The 18239-nt window shown below is 35.7% G+C and overlaps 2 protein-coding genes across 2 annotated transcripts; both read right to left on the bottom strand.

Annotated features, from left to right (window-relative positions):
• Positions 1 to 14787: 14787 nt before the first annotated feature.
• LOC107809852 (chlorophyll a-b binding protein 36, chloroplastic-like) lies at positions 14788 to 16171 on the bottom strand. Its single transcript, XM_016634545.2, has 2 exons — positions 15947 to 16171; positions 14788 to 15677 (listed from the first exon to the last, which is right to left on the bottom strand). Exons 1-2 carry the CDS (start codon positions 16090 to 16092, stop codon positions 15026 to 15028), a joined length of 798 nt encoding a protein of 265 aa, XP_016490031.1. The 5' UTR covers positions 16093 to 16171; the 3' UTR covers positions 14788 to 15025.
• A 1234-nt stretch (positions 16172 to 17405) lies between these two features.
• On the bottom strand, positions 17406 to 17941 carry LOC107809849 (uncharacterized). Its single transcript, XM_016634542.2, has one exon. It carries the CDS (start codon positions 17913 to 17915, stop codon positions 17478 to 17480), a length of 438 nt encoding a protein of 145 aa, XP_016490028.1. The 5' UTR covers positions 17916 to 17941; the 3' UTR covers positions 17406 to 17477.
• Positions 17942 to 18239: the final 298 nt, after the last annotated feature.

An 18239-nucleotide genomic window follows, 5' to 3' on the forward strand; every position in this document is an offset into this window, starting at 1 on the left:
CAAAGAAAAAGAAAAAAAAAAGTCGCACATCATTGACTTGTCACTGAGGAGTTAAAGAAGGAACCAAAGCAAGGTCTTCAGTAGCAGCAGGTTCAATTTGACTTGAAGGAATTGGGGTACCCATATCATCTTCAACATCGCTAGAAGCTTCAACCACGGGAGAAGGAAAGTCTTGGCTCTGCTAAGTCTTTTCAATAGTCTCTTTGATTTTGGCTAACTCAGATTCCAAGTTAAACTTTTCCTGGCTAACTTCAACAAGGGTATCATGGCGAGAATTTAAAAACCCCCAACTCACTTCAATTGCGGTTTTATCTTCAAGAATCTCGTAATCTCTTTCCCAGTCAGCAATTTCATTTTTTAGCTTCTCATTCTCAGCCAAGGCAAAATCATAAGAAGTTTGAAGAGAAGCATGTGAACTTTCTAAGTAACGAACTTTATCAGAAGATACCCGGAGGTCTTCTTGAGTTTGAGTCAAAGTCTGTACGAGTTTACTAGCATATGCTTCTTTCTTACCTAAGAGAGCCTTCAACTCTCTGATCTCTTCACTTGCCTTGGAGAGTTTCTCGGAAAAAGAGGTTTCAAGAAGATTCTTCTCTTTACCTGCTTGATTTGATGAAGTATTTTCAACTGCCAACTCTGAAGTTAAAACCCTTACCTGCTGCTCTAAGGTACATTTACTCTCTTCTAATATTTCCATGTCGATTTGAAGACTTTCAAACTATTCCTTCCAATTATACGCCTCCACTTGGCAGTCACACGCTAATTGCTCTGATAGGGAAACCCTCTTCATCATCTCCGTTCCAATTAGATTGACCTAAAAAAAGGGGAGAGATGAGAACCTTAAAAATAGAAAAAAGGTAAAGTAAAGCTTGAAAAAGGGATACCTTTAATGAAGCATACACTATATCGTTCATCAAAGTCAAGGAACTGTGGCCATCAAGTTTAGCTCTTTCAACTGAACCAATCAAAGGTTTCAACCACACGTCAGTTTGACCTGATTTCCTCAAAAGGTTACCCTTAGCAGGAACTTCAATGGTAACTTGCCTCATAGCTTCACCTCTACTTAAGGAGCCAACCTCGGTATGATGGATAGTTGAAGTAGGAACTGAAGAAGGAGGAATTGTAGAAGGAGTAAAAACAGCCTGGGGAGTAGAAACAACCTGGGGAAGAGTAGCAACGGTAACAGTCACGACTGGCAAAGAGGGTATCAAAGGAACGGGTGTAGAAAAAGAAGCAAAGGGTGCTGCATCAAAAATTAACCCAAAACGTTCACTACCAAACCCGCGGGCAAAAAGCTGTTCAGCAGAAACATGAGCAGCAACGGGAGTATCATCATCAGAAATCACCAACGAGGCATCAACAGGCTCGGTGGAAGGAATAGAATGAGGGGGAGATGCTTCATTATCTGAAATAATTCTTCTTCTAGCCCTTGGCCTTTTTATCAAAGAGCACTCATCTTGTTCTTCTTCCTCCCCAGAGTCTTGATCAACAGAAGCTTTCCTTTTTGATAAAGAACCTAAAATTATCTCTTGGGCCATTTCCATAGAAATTCTGGAAGTTGCGACGGCCTCAGCACTTACGCCTCGAATGGGAAATCCAAACAAAAAGAAGGATCAAAATAATTTCTGAAGAAACCAATGAGTAAAATAAGAAAAACTCTTACCGTCAGTTTTCACTTTCCAGACAAAACTATAAAAGAAATTTTTCCAAGATCTACCATCCATCGGAGCAGTACGTAACAATTTTCCTACCCAACCACGAAAATTGGAAATTTCATCAACAACTCCCATGGTTGCTGGAAAAGAAAAGGAAAATTAAAATAATAATCATCAAAATTGAGGAAAAAAGGTACGAGAAAGTTATTAAAAAGAAAACTCACGTGCAAAATTTCACTTCTCAGGGAAGGGAACATTTTCATCACCCACTAAACCAACAGTGGGGGCAGCAACAAATCGGGCGTACTAGCCACGGTCTTTGTCATCTTCTGGACTGACCAGAACTCTTTTGCTTCTTGCCACTAGAGTAAAGACTCCTTGGCGAAAGAGTTTAGGAGAATAGAGATAGATTAAATGAGAGAAAGTAAAAGGCACGCCAGCCATGTTGGTCAAATGCCTTAAACAGGCAACAACCCTCCAAACAATAGGGCCAATTTAACCTAAGCAAACGTCGAAAAAACGATAGAATTCAAGTATAACAGGGTCAATAGCATGCTTAAAACCCAATGTGAAAGGGTAAGTGTAAACAAAAAGAAAACCCAGTTAAGTAGGAGGTGATTCTTTGGTTCGCATTAGGGATTATAATGGGAAAGTCATGGTTCCAATGGCAATCTCTACGAACTATTGAAATTAGACCTTCAATGATTTGAGTCGGATAAGTATTAGCACGATCTAAAGAGGACAATTGGTTTCTAAGGGATTCTCTATCGTTGTAGAAAGATAGTTCCACAGGGACTATTTCCTCTACTAAAGGTTCACGAAGAGGTTCAGAAGGTTCTTTACCTCTAGAAAAAGACCTTTGAGAAAGGGAACCTCTAGTTCTAGACGGAGGAGTAGAACTCGATGAAGGAAGAGAGGGGATTCGTGATGAAGAAGACCCTAAACTACGAAGACTTCATTCTCTCCTACTTCTAATAGGAGCAAAAGAAAGGTTGTCAACAATGGGAACTCTCCGAGGGTTAGGGTTTGAAGAAGACATAGTAGTACGAGGAAGAAGAAGACTAGAATTGAATATTCTGAATTTTTGTGAAAAGGACAAGGGTAAAAAGTTATATTTATAGTCAGAAGCAACCGTCAAAGGAAAAGGTGCAATGATGAAAACGTCATAATGAAAATTGACGCTTCGTAATTGGTGAAGCCGTAAAAAAGCCTTAAAAGGCGCTGAAAGGTTGCAGAGCCAACCATGAGACGCCATGTGTCATGGACATTAAATGGAAGAGATAGTTGAAGCATCAGTTCCAGGAAAAATTAAATGGCGGCAAATATTCCCGCTTTAATAAGGTCCACTTCCCAAATATACTATTGATGAATAAATGGCAAGTGGGGGGACTATCTGTATTGGGAAAAATTAAGTTTATATATGGTATTCATTATAAGATGATACGTTATGACACGCGGACCAGTTAAAGAGGAACAAGTGATGAAGAATAATCAAAGAGGCACGAGCTTCAACAGGCACGGGCAGTCATTCAGATAAAAGGCAAGGAAGGCAGGTGCTCGAACCTCTTTATGATGGAAGAGAATGAATCTGATAGAAAATAAGGAATAGATATGAACTATTGGACATTAAATACAAAAACGTTAAGGAATCTGTATTGAATCAAATATGATTGCTGATTGTAACGTTACATTAAATGTCATTAAATGCCATTAATTGACAATAATGGCTCAATTATGGAAGAAACGAAACGTACCACTTAGAAATAGCTATAAAAGGAGAAGATTGATCATTTGTAAGGACACGAAATATCACCGAAATATACCGATTTACTTTGTTTTCTTCTGTTCATCTGATTATTATCAAGGCCAATTTCTTTTATTCATTTTATATATTGATTATCAGTAACCCGAATTCTTCTAAAATAAAGCTTTGATCGAAATTACTATTTTTGGTTAAACACTAAGTTCTTCCTGGACACAAGCAGTCGTCAAAGAATTGTATTGATTTTCTACATAACATAGTGTTGCAGGTCAGTCATGCATGAGGTATAGATAAATGGTTAAGTAGGTGTGAACTATATCATCATCTGTGTGATATGCCTAGTTTTCAGGTTGTTATTTGAAGCAAAATTATATTAACAGTCATTTTTCTTGTTCTCCTACTGATGTTTTAGTGGATAAGCAAAAGAATGCTTTGTTGGATTTGTCTCCATTTACATAAGGAACTTGTTGTGTTTTATCCTTTTTTTCTAGAAAATCCCTGGAATCGTGTGGAAGTAGGAATCAAATGAAATATTAAATATCAGGAATCAAAGAGAAATGTTGTAGTGATCCTAATATCACAGGTCCTTCTATTGCATTACTACAAGAAATATTCAGGCAATTAGAACGAGCAAAACAGCAGTGAGAAAATAGTTGATCCTCAACACCAACTCCAAATTCTGTCACTCAACATTTGCACCCATTGGTAAAAGTTGTATGCCTTTTGAAAAATGGAGAGCTATTGCTGGATTATAGATGCGGCAATTTGTTTTCGTATGATCCTCAAAATGGTATCTTTAGGACACTAAAATTTCAGGGAATGCCTAATTTGTTTCTAACATATGTTCATATGGGTTGCCTTAATTGGATTGATATCCCACCTTCTGTTATTTTACAAAATTAGATTGCCAAACTAATTAGATACCGTCTTATGTAAAGCTTAGTCATATGTGTTTAAGCATATATTAGTTTAAGGTAGGGGTAAGTTCTGCATACAAACTATCATCCAGATTTGTCGTTGTTGTTGTTGTTGTTGTTGTTGTTGTCCTCTTAATGTCATTTCCCGTTGTTTTTCATTCTTTGTACTCTGTTGCTTTGTTTTGTAAAATAGTTCTCTAAGTAATATACTGATAGGTCATATGCGTATCCCTGTTATGTTTTGATGATCTAACAAACTTACTGTTAAGAACCAGATAAGAAATCCGTTACACATCCTCAAGAACTTAAGATCAACAAGTCTCCAGTCGGGGACACAGTTCAACACTTCAGAGTCAAAGAAACAGCAGAGGAAACAGATAGCTACCAGTTCCTGTAGTGACTGTACAAGTCAACAAGTCAACTCCCCATAGCTATAAAGTGGCTGCCCGCACACGCAACAGTGCAAAAACAGTGCAGCAGTCAACTTTTTGGGGAATGCCCTTTACCTAACTTGTTTGCATCATTCAAGTGATGTCACAAATTAATTATTAACATCAAGCAAAGGTAAAACAAAACACTTGTACATTCAAGAATCAATCAAGCATTCTCTCAAGTCATCCATCAATCTTGCAAGAGACTCTTAAGGGCATTAAGAACAAAGAACAACATAACAACGGACCAGTTCCCTATATCGAGTTATTACATGTCCTTAGTTGTGTTGCACATTTGTTAAAGCACTCTACTTGTAATTCCTACTTAGCTTAGTTAGAAGCATTGTGTAGGAAATCTTTGTGAATCATAAACCCTTATGTTTGTGTCTTGGCAAGAGTTAGTCGAGTTGTAAGTCTTTGTAATAGAGCTTTTACAAAGTGACTTGTAATAGAGTTGTTACAAGTTAGTGATGGATTAAGAGGTTAATTCCTAGGTTACAATAGGCTGTAATCTAAAGTTTTCTCAGTAGTGAAGTTGAAATCCTACAAGGGTAGGTCGTGGTTTTTGATCCCGTGAGCTGGGAGTTTTCCACGTAAAACTCCATTGTGTCATTTACTTAGTATATTGTGCGTGTGTGTTCTGTGGGAACTAATAGAGAATCTGGTTCTCTATATAGTTTAGTGGACCCTTAGTTTCTATCAATTGGTATCAGAGCAGGTTCTTTCTATCAGGCTAACACCTAGAAAGGATCCTTATGGCTGCTCCGCCAAACTTCGAAAAAGGTTAGTCTACCTACAGACCACCAAGATTCAACAACCAATATTATGGATGGTGGAAGACAAGGATACACGACTTCATGATAACTAAAGACTCAAAGCTTTGGGATATCATCTGTGATGGACCCTTCGTTCCTACGAAGACCATTGGAGACCCCGCAGTGAGAGTTCCTAAAACTAGAAAGGAATAAAATGATGCTGCCACCAAGGATATTGAAAAGAACTTTTGAGCTAAGAAAATCCTCGTTTGTGGTATTGGACCGGATGAGTACAATAAAATTTCAGCATGTCAATCTGCTAAGGAGATCTGGGAAGCTCTCCAAACAGCTCATGAAGGGAAAACACAAGTAAAGCAGTCCAAGATTGACATGCTAACCAAAGAGTGAGCTTTTTAGGATGAAGGACGATGAGTCCATTCAGGATATGCACACTCGCTTCACATCTATCATCGATGAGCTTCACTCTTTGGGAGAGATCATCTCAAGGAACAAACTTGTCAGGAAGATACTTAGTGTATTACCTGGTTCCTGGAAAAGCAAAATAGATGATATCACAGAGGAAAATGATCTGTAGGAGCTGACCATTGATGAACTTGTCGGCAATCTGAAAACTTATGAAATGAAGAAGAAAAAGAAGAAGAAGAAGAAGAAGAAGAAGGATGATGAGAGAAGAGATCCCAAAAGGGAGAAGAACCTGGTCCTCAAGACGGACATCATTGACTCAGGTGGTGAGGATGCTGATATGGCCTACCTGACAAAAAGGTTTCAGAAAATGATTCGCAGAAATGGAGGCATTCCAAAAATGGATAGCTCTTCCAAGCCAAAAAGTTATGACCTATGTCATAAGTGTGGTAAGAGTAACAATCACAATCTTGAAAGAGAGCATGGATAAGTTTTAGAAAAAAAAGGGATGTCTGTTCGAACTTTTTAAGTTTCGTTGCGAGCTTTAAAAGGTGTTCGTCTCGAGCTTTTCAAGGCGTTCGAATTTTTAAAGGTTTTCGTTGCGAACTTTTTAAAGGTGTTTGTCTCGGACTTTTAAAGGCATTCTGATTTTTAACGTTACGTTCTAAACTTTTAAAAGATGTATGTTTCGAACTTTTAAGGGTGCTCGTGGCAAACTTTAATGAGTCCCCACTGCCGACTTTTAAAGATTTCTATCACGAATTTTAAAGGTATTCATTGCGTGCTTTTATAGGTCTCCACCGCGAACTTTTAAAAATCTTGGCCACGAGCTTTAAGGATCTTTACGCGAATTTTTATGGGTCTTCGCCACAAATTTTAAAGGTCTTTACCGCGAACTTTTAAATGTCTTCATTGTGAACTTTTAAAGATCTTGACCACAAGCTTTTAAGGATCTTTACGTGAACTTTTATAGGTCTTCGCCACAAATTTTAAAGGTCTTCATCGCGAACTTTAATAGTTTTCTGCTGCAAATTTTAAAGGTCTTCATCGGGAATTTTTAAAGAACTTCGTAGTTTGGCGAAGTTACTTCTAAAAAGAAAAAAGAGACAACAAAATAACACAAAGAAAAAAGCACAAGAAAAGAAGAAGAAATTACGTTCGTGTCAATGATTCCGAGTCAGCAAAACTAGACTCAATATGACTTGCAAATACTACGAATTGATGCTCAACAAATACGAGCACATGGGTTTATATTGATTTGAGAAGCAGGAGTGGTTCGTTATTTGACGATGTGGGAACTGCAATTATTTGATACTAACACGGACTAGAAGAAGGTATTCGAAAAAGATTCGGATACTTATAATCCGTCTCTGAAAGGAGTTTGGATTTGTTTGGCGGCGACAGTAACTTGTTTGCAACAAGGAATTGTCCAAAAGCCATTACACAGGGAAGGCACTTTGGAAAGGATGCAAACTGTTATCACTGAAGGTCCAACATATTAGTGGACGTTACGTTTGAAAATGTACTTTTTTATGACAAAGTGACATTTCCAAGTAAAATTAGATTCAAGTACCAATATATATATATGCCTAATCAACATGGCTTAGCTTTATTCCTTTCTAAGGAATAATATACTGACTTTTAAGTCTCATAGTCAAATCATTTTAAGCTGCTGGCATAATTTATCCAATACAAATGAACCACAAAAATACCTGTTTTAAGGTAAGTTGATACGAGGATCATTGACCAGTACTTCAAACCTCGCCTTGAGGTTTATTAAATTTACCCTCAAGTAAATTTTAAAGCAGGAGACATTTGTAGGCATATAAATTTTATTAGAATTAACTCCATAAAATAATTTGGACTATATTTTAAATTCAAGATATAATAGTTTAAATAAATTTATTGGACTAATATAATTATATTAATTATATAAGTCCAAATGCATATGGGTTAAATAAATGAATCCAAATCCATTGGGCTAGCCCATTTAATTGGGCTACAAGAGATAAGCCCACTTCATTAGGCCCAAGATGGCATTTTCCTGGAGACCCAGTGCCACGTGTCAAATGACATGGCATGCCAAGTCAAACGGAAGGGCCAATAGGATCGTACCACGTGTCAAAATGACAAGGCATGTCAAATCACATTAAAAGGCCAATGATATCGTGTCACGTGTATAAGTGATATGTTCTGGCCAATTAAAAGCGGCTTTGTCGCACTTCAATTTGATTGGTCGGAAAGAGTTTGTTTTTATCATAACTCTTCCCTTCCACAACTATAAATAGGGGGTCTTCATAACCCAGAAAAAACACGGAAGTTATAACAAGAAGCAAGAGGGAGCTTATGGATCAAATGCTGCAGATTTCTCTAAAAGCTACAAGCATTCAATTTTTCTAAGGATTAAAAGATCAAGATAAAGATTCAAGAACAAGCTGCAAAACCCTTGGATTAAAAATACGTCAAGATCAAGATCAGGATCAGGCCTCAAACACTTGGATTAAAATAAAATAAAATTCAAGATCAAGCTCGAAGGCTCTTTTATTTACTGTTGAAAAGTATAATAAGAGGATTCATAAGATTGTAACACTCTAATATTTGAAATAAAATACTACGATTGTTGCAATATTTTTCGGTTTGATTTTATTTTCTCGACGCAATTTATTGTCTACAATACCGACCCAAATCGGTCAGTATATTCATAATAATTTTAAAAACTTATTTTTGTTATGGGAAAAAAATAATTGAGCCTGGGCGGGAAAAAATAAATCAAAATTTTTGACCGACTTCAGTCGGTATATTTGAATTTTTTTAATTAAACTTTTTTTGGTAGATAATATGCAAAGTCTGACCAGGTCTTGGTCAAATATTGACCAATTTTCGACCGATATTAGTCGAAATTGATGTGTCAGACAAAACACAATTTCTTTATTGTGGGACCACTTTTTCCGTTCGAAAGTGGTCGGTATTTTTTAGTAAAAATTTTTATTTGACTTTTGCGACCAATCTAGATTTTTTCCGACCGACTTCGGTCGGTTTTCGGCGCAACCTATATATATATATATATATATATATATATATATATATATATATACACGCATTAAAAAATATAAATTTTAAAAATAAATATCGTAGGGAATTCAAATTTCTTGAATTTTCTACTTTCTTGAATTTTCCGATCATGATAGGGAAGAGGTTGAGAGGAAAATTAACTCCCCTTTTGCAAACTCTGTGCCTGTATTTAAAGTGGTTGGTTTTTGCCATGGATTATTGTGCTTATGTCATTCTCTGTTTTCTAACGAACTTTATGTGATTAATTTACCTTTTTTATTTTGGTGCAAAATATGTGACAATTTATATAATCAAGAAAAAATTTAATTTATTTTTCCAAAATTTTCTTTATGTACGTATCCCTAAAAAGTCTTTTACTCCTCACATTAAATTATGCTGCAACATAATATTTAATTAAGGGTAATTTAGTCACACTAACTATTTTTGTCTAGAATTTGATATTTCTTAAATGGGTGTGCCTAAGGCAAATTGGTCATTTATTGTGGACCGGAGGGAGTACTACAATAACAAGAGATATTGTTGCTTAATGCTAATTAGTTGGGGCAGGGGCGGATCCACACTTAGCGAAGCGGTGTCACGTGACACCGCTTCGTCCAAATCTTTTACTAATTATATGTATTAATATTGTGAGAAAACGGATAAGTAGAAAAAAATGACACCACTTGACATAAATTGTTTCTTGGCATGTTGGTTATGTGCTTGATTTTGCTCTAAGATGTCAAAGGTTCTTCAAACCTCAACTAGCATACCTTTTTTTTTTTTGTAAATATTTGAGAGAGCCTTTGTGGTTAAAATATGTGATGAAGTAGAATTGAACTAGGGACTATTTATTGCTTAGAAGTATGATAATTAACGTTATTAATCTCGTTCTTTTATAAATTTCGACACCGCTTACAAAAATTACGTACACCCCTGAATTGGGGTCAGCTGTATGAATTATCTATATTTATTATACTCATTTGGATTGAAACTAGGGATTCTATAAATCTTGTACCTATTACCATACTATCTCTTGCCGATAGCTTTGGTCAAAAACTAATTGACGAGCTCAAGTATGCACATCAATATTACCAAGTCCATAGACCCAAACTTTGATCTCTATTGAGCAATATGTAAACCAGATTAGATAAGATCGGATATGAAATTATATAGCCGATTGCAACATGTTTGGGATTGAGGCATTTTCGTATTCATCAGTATGTTCACCATATTGCCGCGCCTTCATTTTAGAAGTAACATGTTTCCAAATCTTCATATTCTTTGAATCCATGAAAGGATGTTAAATGGCTTAAAACTTTAATGTCAATTTCCTGTTCATCTTTATCAAATAAGGCAGGCAACATGCCGGTCAATTATATTACATTGATAGCTTAAACATTACTCTCTCCGGTTTACATTAGTTATACTGTTACTAAATATATCTGGTCCAAAATAATTGCCGTTTTAGAAGATTAAGGTATATTTTTTTATATTTTTCCATTTTTCCTTAGTATTAAATGTCTTGAAAGTAAAAAACTAACATAGAAAATCTAAATGGAAGAGTAGAAATTATTGAACAGCATAAAGCTGGAATCATTGAGTCATGCTACATCACCTGCCGCTATTAGTTTTAATTATATATGACAAAAGGAGATCACAGATTTCAATGTGTTAGATTTGAGGATTTTGAATGAATAAACCAAATAAGAAAAGAAAGAAAAAGATAATTAATTAAAACACAAGAGGAACATAAGATTTGTACTTCTAACTTCACTTATAAAGGTGCACCAATACTTATTGCACCATAGAATTTTTTGAGCTTGGGCGCACACATATATATTTAAAAAATATAACATTGTTATACATAATATTGAGATAAGAGTATGGGTTCACATGCCGCATGCTCCAACACATAGATACGCCCCTATTTGATCTTCGTCAAATAATTCACAAATTTTAGTTGTTAGGTTTAGCAGGAACTATTTAAAAAGAATTTAACATAAACTCACATGTTGAGATGCAAGTTTTGCCGTTTCTATTATTATTGATCTATTTTTAGAGTTTGGTACAACTTTCTAAGGTGTAGTTTCTGTTTTTTTTTAAAAAAAATTGTTTATATAGTGTCTAATGCACTTTTTGGTATTGCGATTTCTGAACTTCGATAGGACTTTCATGGTTCTTCTGGTTTTCTGAATTTCGATAGGACTTTCATGGTTATTTTTTGTCACTTTTCTCGTTAAAGAAATCTAACAACTAGGATTTATTAAATGTTTGAGAAAATAAAAAGTGCTCACTATTTGTAAACTTAAAGCATCGAAATTGCTCAAAAATATATTTAAGGTACCATTTTAAACCTAGCCACAAATATAAAGATTTAACATGAACTCACATTTTGAGAAGACTTTGCAGTTTTGTTATTTTTAGTGTATTTCTGGAGTACAAAGCTACTTTCTGCAGTTCAATTTCTGTTGGTCTTTTAATTTATTTATGGAATTTAATGCAGTTTTTAGTGTTGCGGTTTCTAGAATTTGACAGGACTTTTTGATTTTTTCCTTCACATTTTTATTAAATCAAACGTCCAAAATTTATTAAATATTTGATGGAAATATATTTAAGTGATTATTTTAAACCTACCCACAAACATAAGCAACCTTTTATATTTACCAACATATGAAGAGATGACAGTAAAAATAGCACGGGTTAGCCAGTTTTCGGACTGGTCATTTTAAAATAGCTAGCGTTTGCAAAGTTATTGAAAAAGAACCACTATTTTGCTGCAACATAGGAAGTTCCAGCATAATATACTGGAGATCGGTGCACCTGTGTATGAACTTCTAGCATATTATGCTGGAACTCCAACACGCTCGTTCAGATTTATCTTTACATGAAAAGTGACTAAATTTCGGTTACTTTTGAAATTGTGACTATTTTTGAATGACCACTTGTAAATCTGACTATTTTTGAATTTATCCCGAGATAGCATACCTTGCGAACCCAAGTTAATTGGTGGTCACATGAGAGAGGCACGTGCAGTTAGTTAGCTACACTCTCATAGTGAAACCATTGTAGAAAGTGAGTGAATGTTGTGACTGCCGTACTGTTTCCATTGCTTATTGATTTTGGTTTCTTATTCTAATTGTTTCAGTATTCTCTGGAGCTGTAGTTGTTGATTTTGCTTGCTGAACATTTTTTAAATAAAGAAATGTCATCGACATTGTTCTTATTTGAGTTTTGACATTAGTTGTTGAATTTTAGATACAGGAGAACGGAACTACTTATTTGAATAAGAAAAGCCGAGGTAAGTCCCCAATTTGCAGAAGTGACAACCCTTACAAAATTGTATACCTTAATATAGTACTATATAATAATGTGATTCAACTTTTTTTATTGTATATCTTCGGGATATACAATTATATGAATTGTATACTCTGAAAGTATACAGCATACAAAACTATGCTATGTAATCTTTTAATAAGCGAGTTTTATAAATGTGTGCAGGCGCGGAAAATGTTTCTTGTTAACTGATGCACTTGAACTTGAGCCTTTGGAGTATACTTTAGCGATGTTTTCTATTAAAAACTTGAATAGGACAAGAGGTCCTAAATTTCCACGCCTCTTTGATCTTTTTCTCAAACATCTTGCTCCATTTCAAGTCATTCTACTTATCTTTGTGTGCCTATTTTTCTAGGTATCATGGTTGGGAAAACCAAGGAAAAGAACTGTCAATCTGATCAAGCTTCCCCCAGATATGGATTTAATTCCTTACCTCAAGAAATTGTTATTGACATAGCTTCCAGACTTCCCATTGCAAGTCATTTTACAACTTGTTACATGATAAAAAGCTTGTGAATCTGCACTTGTCTCCTGTGGTAAAGAACGTTCCTTGCATTATTTTTTACGCGGATTATCCATTAAGGAATCGACTCTACTTTCTTGATTTTTCTTATCATGGTAGGGAAGAAGAGGTTGTGAGGAAAATTAGAACCCCTTTTGCAAACTTTGTGCCTGAATTTAAAGTGGTTGGCTCATGTAATGGACTATTGTGCATATGTACTTCTGCATATAGTGATTCACTTTATGTGTACAATCCTTTTTATAAGAGACTACAAAGAGCTGCCTGAGACGGTAGAATTTGGTGTGCAAAAAATGATTTTTGGATTTGGTTTTCATCCTGTTACCAAAGAATACAAGGTGATCAAGATCATAAATTGTGGCAATATGTATTATAATGACCACTGGCGCTATCGTAGATTCCGGGTTCCCTACACTGGTAAATCAGATATTCAAGTACTTAGTCTTGGTAGCAACAGATGGAGAAGTATAGGAGAATTTGATTACCGTATTGATCCAAGTTCTCAAGGAATTATGTTATATGGAAAGATGCATTGGTTTACTCGATTTGGGATGTATTATGGACATCGTGACAGGATCATTGTTTCCTTTGATTTAGCTGATGATGTATTATGAAAAAAGTGATTTTGATTTAAACCCAAGAATTGGCAACTTTCATCTAGCAGTTGTTGAAGATTGTCTTGCCATTGCTCTAACTTTGCCTCGCCAAAATGGCCGAGGAATAGAAATTTGGGTAATGAAAGAATACAATGTGAAAGAGTCATGGGTGAAGTATACAATTGGGGCTCATACACCAACTCAAAATTTCGTCACTCAACATTTGCAACCATTGGTGAAAGTTCTATGCATGTTAAAGAATGGAGAGCTATTGCTTGAGTACAAAGGTGGAAATTTGGTTTCATATGATCCTCAAAATGGTGTCTTTAGGACGCTAAAGTTTCAGGGGATGCCTAATTTATTTCAGACATTTGCTCATGTGGGTTGCCTTAATTGGATTGATACCCCACCAATAGATCTTTTACAAAATTAGATCATCAAAATTATTTATACCTTCTTAATAAAAAACTTTGTCATATATGCTTAACATATTTTAGCATTTCCAGCTTGCTCCCCGCTATGATTTGGACCTTTTGCCTGCTTAGAAGTGGATTCGAAACACTGACAAATGGATCTTTAGTCCTTTGTTGTTCTTTTAATGCCATTACCCTAAGTCCTTCTTGGACACAAGCAGTATGTCAAAGAATCAACTCAGTTTTCTACATTGTGATTTATAACATAGCGCTGCAGAGTGCAGGTTATTTATGCTTGAATAGAGGTACAGATAAATGGTTAGTTGCTACTTTGAGCATGTTTCTGTTTTGTCAAAAGAATGACATTTATTAATAGTCCTTTCACTTGATCATACACAAGTATAAATACTCAAAAGGGCAACTCAAGAGTCTTGGCCACATTTAACAATGTACACTAAATGCATTACAAGTTCCTAAAAGATTATTGCTCTTGAAAAAACTAAAAGACATTTGGAAAAATGAATATTTATCAACTAGTACCAATATATGCATTTTTCCAAAGAATTGCAGTAATACCAAGATTGCTCTTTTGTTTACGGACTTTAAGAATTACCAGAGTTCCTAAGAGTCCAGGCATCCATTTCCAAGTCTGTCTACTTATCTTTGTATGTGTCATGGTCATGGATACAGAAACCAACAAACAGAAGTGTCATTCTGATGAACCTCCCACAAGATATGGATTCGATTCTCTACCTCACGAAATTGTCCCTGACATAGCTTCTAGACTTCACCCTAGTTTCTCCAAAAATACAACTCCTCTCCCTTATCTTTTACTTTTTAAAATTATACAATTTCTCTTCTATCTCATGAAATTAACCCTTTATTGTTTTGCAAAGAAATGAGTAAGGCTAAGTAGACATGGTGCAAATTAGTACTAAAAAGTGCATACTTTAACAGTACAAAATACAAAGAACTCATTGAAATATCGTTACTTTATATAGCATTAAGGTACCTAAAAAGTGCTTCTTCTACCATGGAAATCTTTAAATGACTATCTTAACGAGAGGTATATGACTAGACCAGTTTGCATTAGTATTAGCAAGTTCATATTACATCAAGAATATGAAACAGCTAGCTCCACACATTTTACATATTACAGGCTATTCATTTCATTTTCCGGGTACAAAGTTAGTGGCAAAAGCCCAAGCGTTGTTGGCTACAGGGTCAGCAATGTGATCGAAAAGGTTTTCAATTGGTCCCTTTCCTGTGACAATCGCTTGAACGAAAAATCCAAACATTGAGAACATAGCCAATCGGCCGTTCTTGATTTCCTTCACCTTCAACTCAGCGAATGCCTCGGGATCATCAGCGAGCCCTAGTGGGTCAAAAGCTCCTCCCGGATAAATTTTGTCAAGACCTTCACCCAGTGGGCCTCCGCCAACTCTGTATCCTTCAATTAAGCCCATGAGCACAACTTGGGATGCCCAAATAGCAAGAATGCTCTGTGCATGAATAAGGTTTGGGTTACCAAGGTAGTCAAGACCGCCTTCTGAGAAAATTTGAGATCCAGCCTTGAACCAAACTGCCTCACCGAATTTAACACCATTCTTGGAAAGGATTTCAGGGAAGACACAACCCAAAGCACCAAGCATGGCCCAACGGCAATGGATCACCTCAAGCTCACGGTTCCTGGCGAATGTTTCAGGGTCAGCTGAGAGTCCAGCGGTGTCCCACCCATAATCACCTGGAAACTCGCCAGTCAAGTAAGATGGAGTTTGCTCGGAGAATGGTCCCAAGTACTTTGGCCTGTCTTCTCCATACCTATTTCATCAAGGCACAATATTTTGTTACATTTATGGCATCATGCTCTTGATTAATCAAATTACAATTTTACTTTCTCGGTAGAATATAAAGTCATGTACAAATGTTACTTCCAATGCTCAGTGTATTTAAATAATCATCAGAAGTGGAGTTTATGAGTTCTTGGTACTTTAAAAATCTTCATGCCAATTCAAACTAAAATACATAAATTGATACAGACGACCTACTAGATAATTTATTGAAGATAGATAAAGAAAGAAATAAATTACCAAATGCTTTGTGGGGCACTTTTAACGGTACGTCTCATTGTGGCACGTCCACCATTAAAGCTACCAATTTTCCTAACGAGCTCATTTTGTGACTTAAGAGCTGTCTGCCCAGAAAATGCAGATTGTTGAATTGCAGAAGTTGCCATTTGAAGATTTCTTTTTTATCTTCTTTGTGCTGATGCTAAGTTTGAACTATGAAAAAACTTACTCTATATTTACATTGCTTGGGAATGGAGGTTTTTATATGGAAATTAATGGATTTTGAGGATCACAAAGTGTACACCTAAGCAGAAGCTGATTGGTTCTTGCTTCGGATTTGGATTTCACTTAGTGATTTTTTCAGTGAAAGAATGAGGCCTTTAGTTTGCCATTTGGCTGTTGAATATCTCTTGGCTGAGATTGTTGTTTCAGATATATACAGTACACTGGACCATGTTCACGTGTTGAATACTTACAAAGTAGTAATCACACTTTTGGAGCATCAGCAAAGTTGTCTCGCTATGACCTGTAGGTGAGAGGTTCGAGCCGTAGAAATAGTCATTAATGTTTGCATTAGGATATGTTATCTATATCACTCCACTTGGGGTAAGGCTCTTCCTTGAATCTTACATAAATACGGAATATTTTATGCGTTGAGCTGCCCTTTATTTTTTTACTCCCACTTGCTAAGAAAATTAACAATAAATAGCTCTGTTTAAGTAAACGAGGAAGAAAAAAATAAAAGCTAAACCGATGTTTAATTTTACGAAAAATGATTTAGAAAAGCAACAAGAATGAAAACTACGTTGGAACATTTTAAAGGCAACTCGATGCACTAAGTTAGTTGTACAGAATATCCAAAAAAGAGTATACAGAATATCCAAAAAAGAGTAAGATCACATTGGACCTATTATAGATATTTTTACCTTACATTTTTGCAAGAAACTCAATGAAATTTTATATAAGTGAATGAAGATTAAGTGGGCGTTTGGACATAAGAATTGTAAAATTCCAAACTAGGGAAAAAATATTTTCAAGTGAAAATGGTATTTGAAATTTAGAGTTGTGTTTGGACATGAATATGATTTTAGATTGTTTTTGAAGTTTTGTGAGTGATTTGAGTGAAAATTTTGAAAAATAATTTTTTAGAGTTTTTCAAATTTTCGAAAATTTCCAAAATGTATCTTCAAGTGAAAATTGAAAATTTTATGAACAAATGTTGATTTTGAAAAAAAATAAAAAAATTATGAAAAAAAAAAGAGAAAAAATTCTTATGTCCAAATAGGCTCTAAGTCAATTATTCAGATGTAATAACATAAGTACAGAAGAGCATGTAACTTCTATTAAATTCAAAATCATACACCAAAAACTGACTATATTACTTTCAGTCTATTATTACAAAACATAAAATTTTGCTTATTTGAATATGCAATAAGATCGATCTAACTAAGAGTAACATAAAAATCTTGATCCAGCAGATTATTACTATAATTAATGAAGAATAGAATTACATCACGCCAAATAATAAAATTATTTGAACAAAAAAGTGGTATCAAAATCTACTACCACCGTGGCCCCATCCTTCTCCGAAACCAAAACCACTACCACCATCTTTACCACCGCCTCCACCACCTCCTCCACCGCCGCCACCACCATTTGCACCTGACCCATGACCCTCGCCATATCCAAAGCCGATACCAGACCCACCATTACTACCTCCACCACCACCTCCGCCGCCTCCACCACCGCCACCACTGTCGTTCGCTCCTGATCCGTGACCCTCGCCATATCCAAAGCCGACACCAAATCCACCATCACTACCCCCTCCTCCACCTCCGCCGCCGCCGCCGCCACCAAGACCTCCTAGAATTTGGTCAAACCCTCCGTTTAAGTCTAAATTGGGTAAAAATGAATCCCCGAGAAGCTTCCTTGCACAGGAAGTTTGAACGAGAACACCCAAAACAACAAGAAACATTAACTTGTATGCCATCTTTGCTAAAGTATTAGAATATAGGATTTAACTATTTAAGGTACTATGGAAAATCTGCATAGGAAGGAGATTATATAATGGCATGGTCAGCTAATGTGTTTAAATTACATTAATTAAACGTTGCAAAACGAAAAAATTAACTTGAAATGAACTGAATGTAGTTGAACATTAATAGGATTTGGGATGTCAAATACAATGCAAAAGTGAAAAGTACCTGCGATATACTAGCAATCTACATTAATGCCTCCTAGGGCTCATTATGCATTAATTTTTCCAAAATGTCTGTCACGACCCGAATTTCTCACCCTCGGGAGTCGTGACGGC

This window comes from Nicotiana tabacum, chromosome 8 (assembly GCF_000715075.1).
Source record: "Nicotiana tabacum cultivar K326 chromosome 8, ASM71507v2, whole genome shotgun sequence".
NCBI lineage: Eukaryota > Viridiplantae > Streptophyta > Magnoliopsida > Solanales > Solanaceae > Nicotiana > Nicotiana tabacum.

Excerpts from the sequence above, each read along its gene's own strand:
- LOC107809852 (XM_016634545.2), bottom strand. The coding sequence starts at position 16,092 with ATGGCAACTTCTGCAATTCAACAATCTGCATTTTCTGGGCAGACAGCT. Across the intron at positions 15,678-15,946 it reads AGTGCCCCACAAAGCATTTG|GTATGGAGAAGACAGGCCAA; the intron begins GTAATTTATTTC and ends TTGATGAAATAG.
- LOC107809849 (XM_016634542.2), bottom strand. The coding sequence starts at position 17,915 with ATGGCATACAAGTTAATGTTTCTTGTTGTTTTGGGTGTTCTCGTTCAA.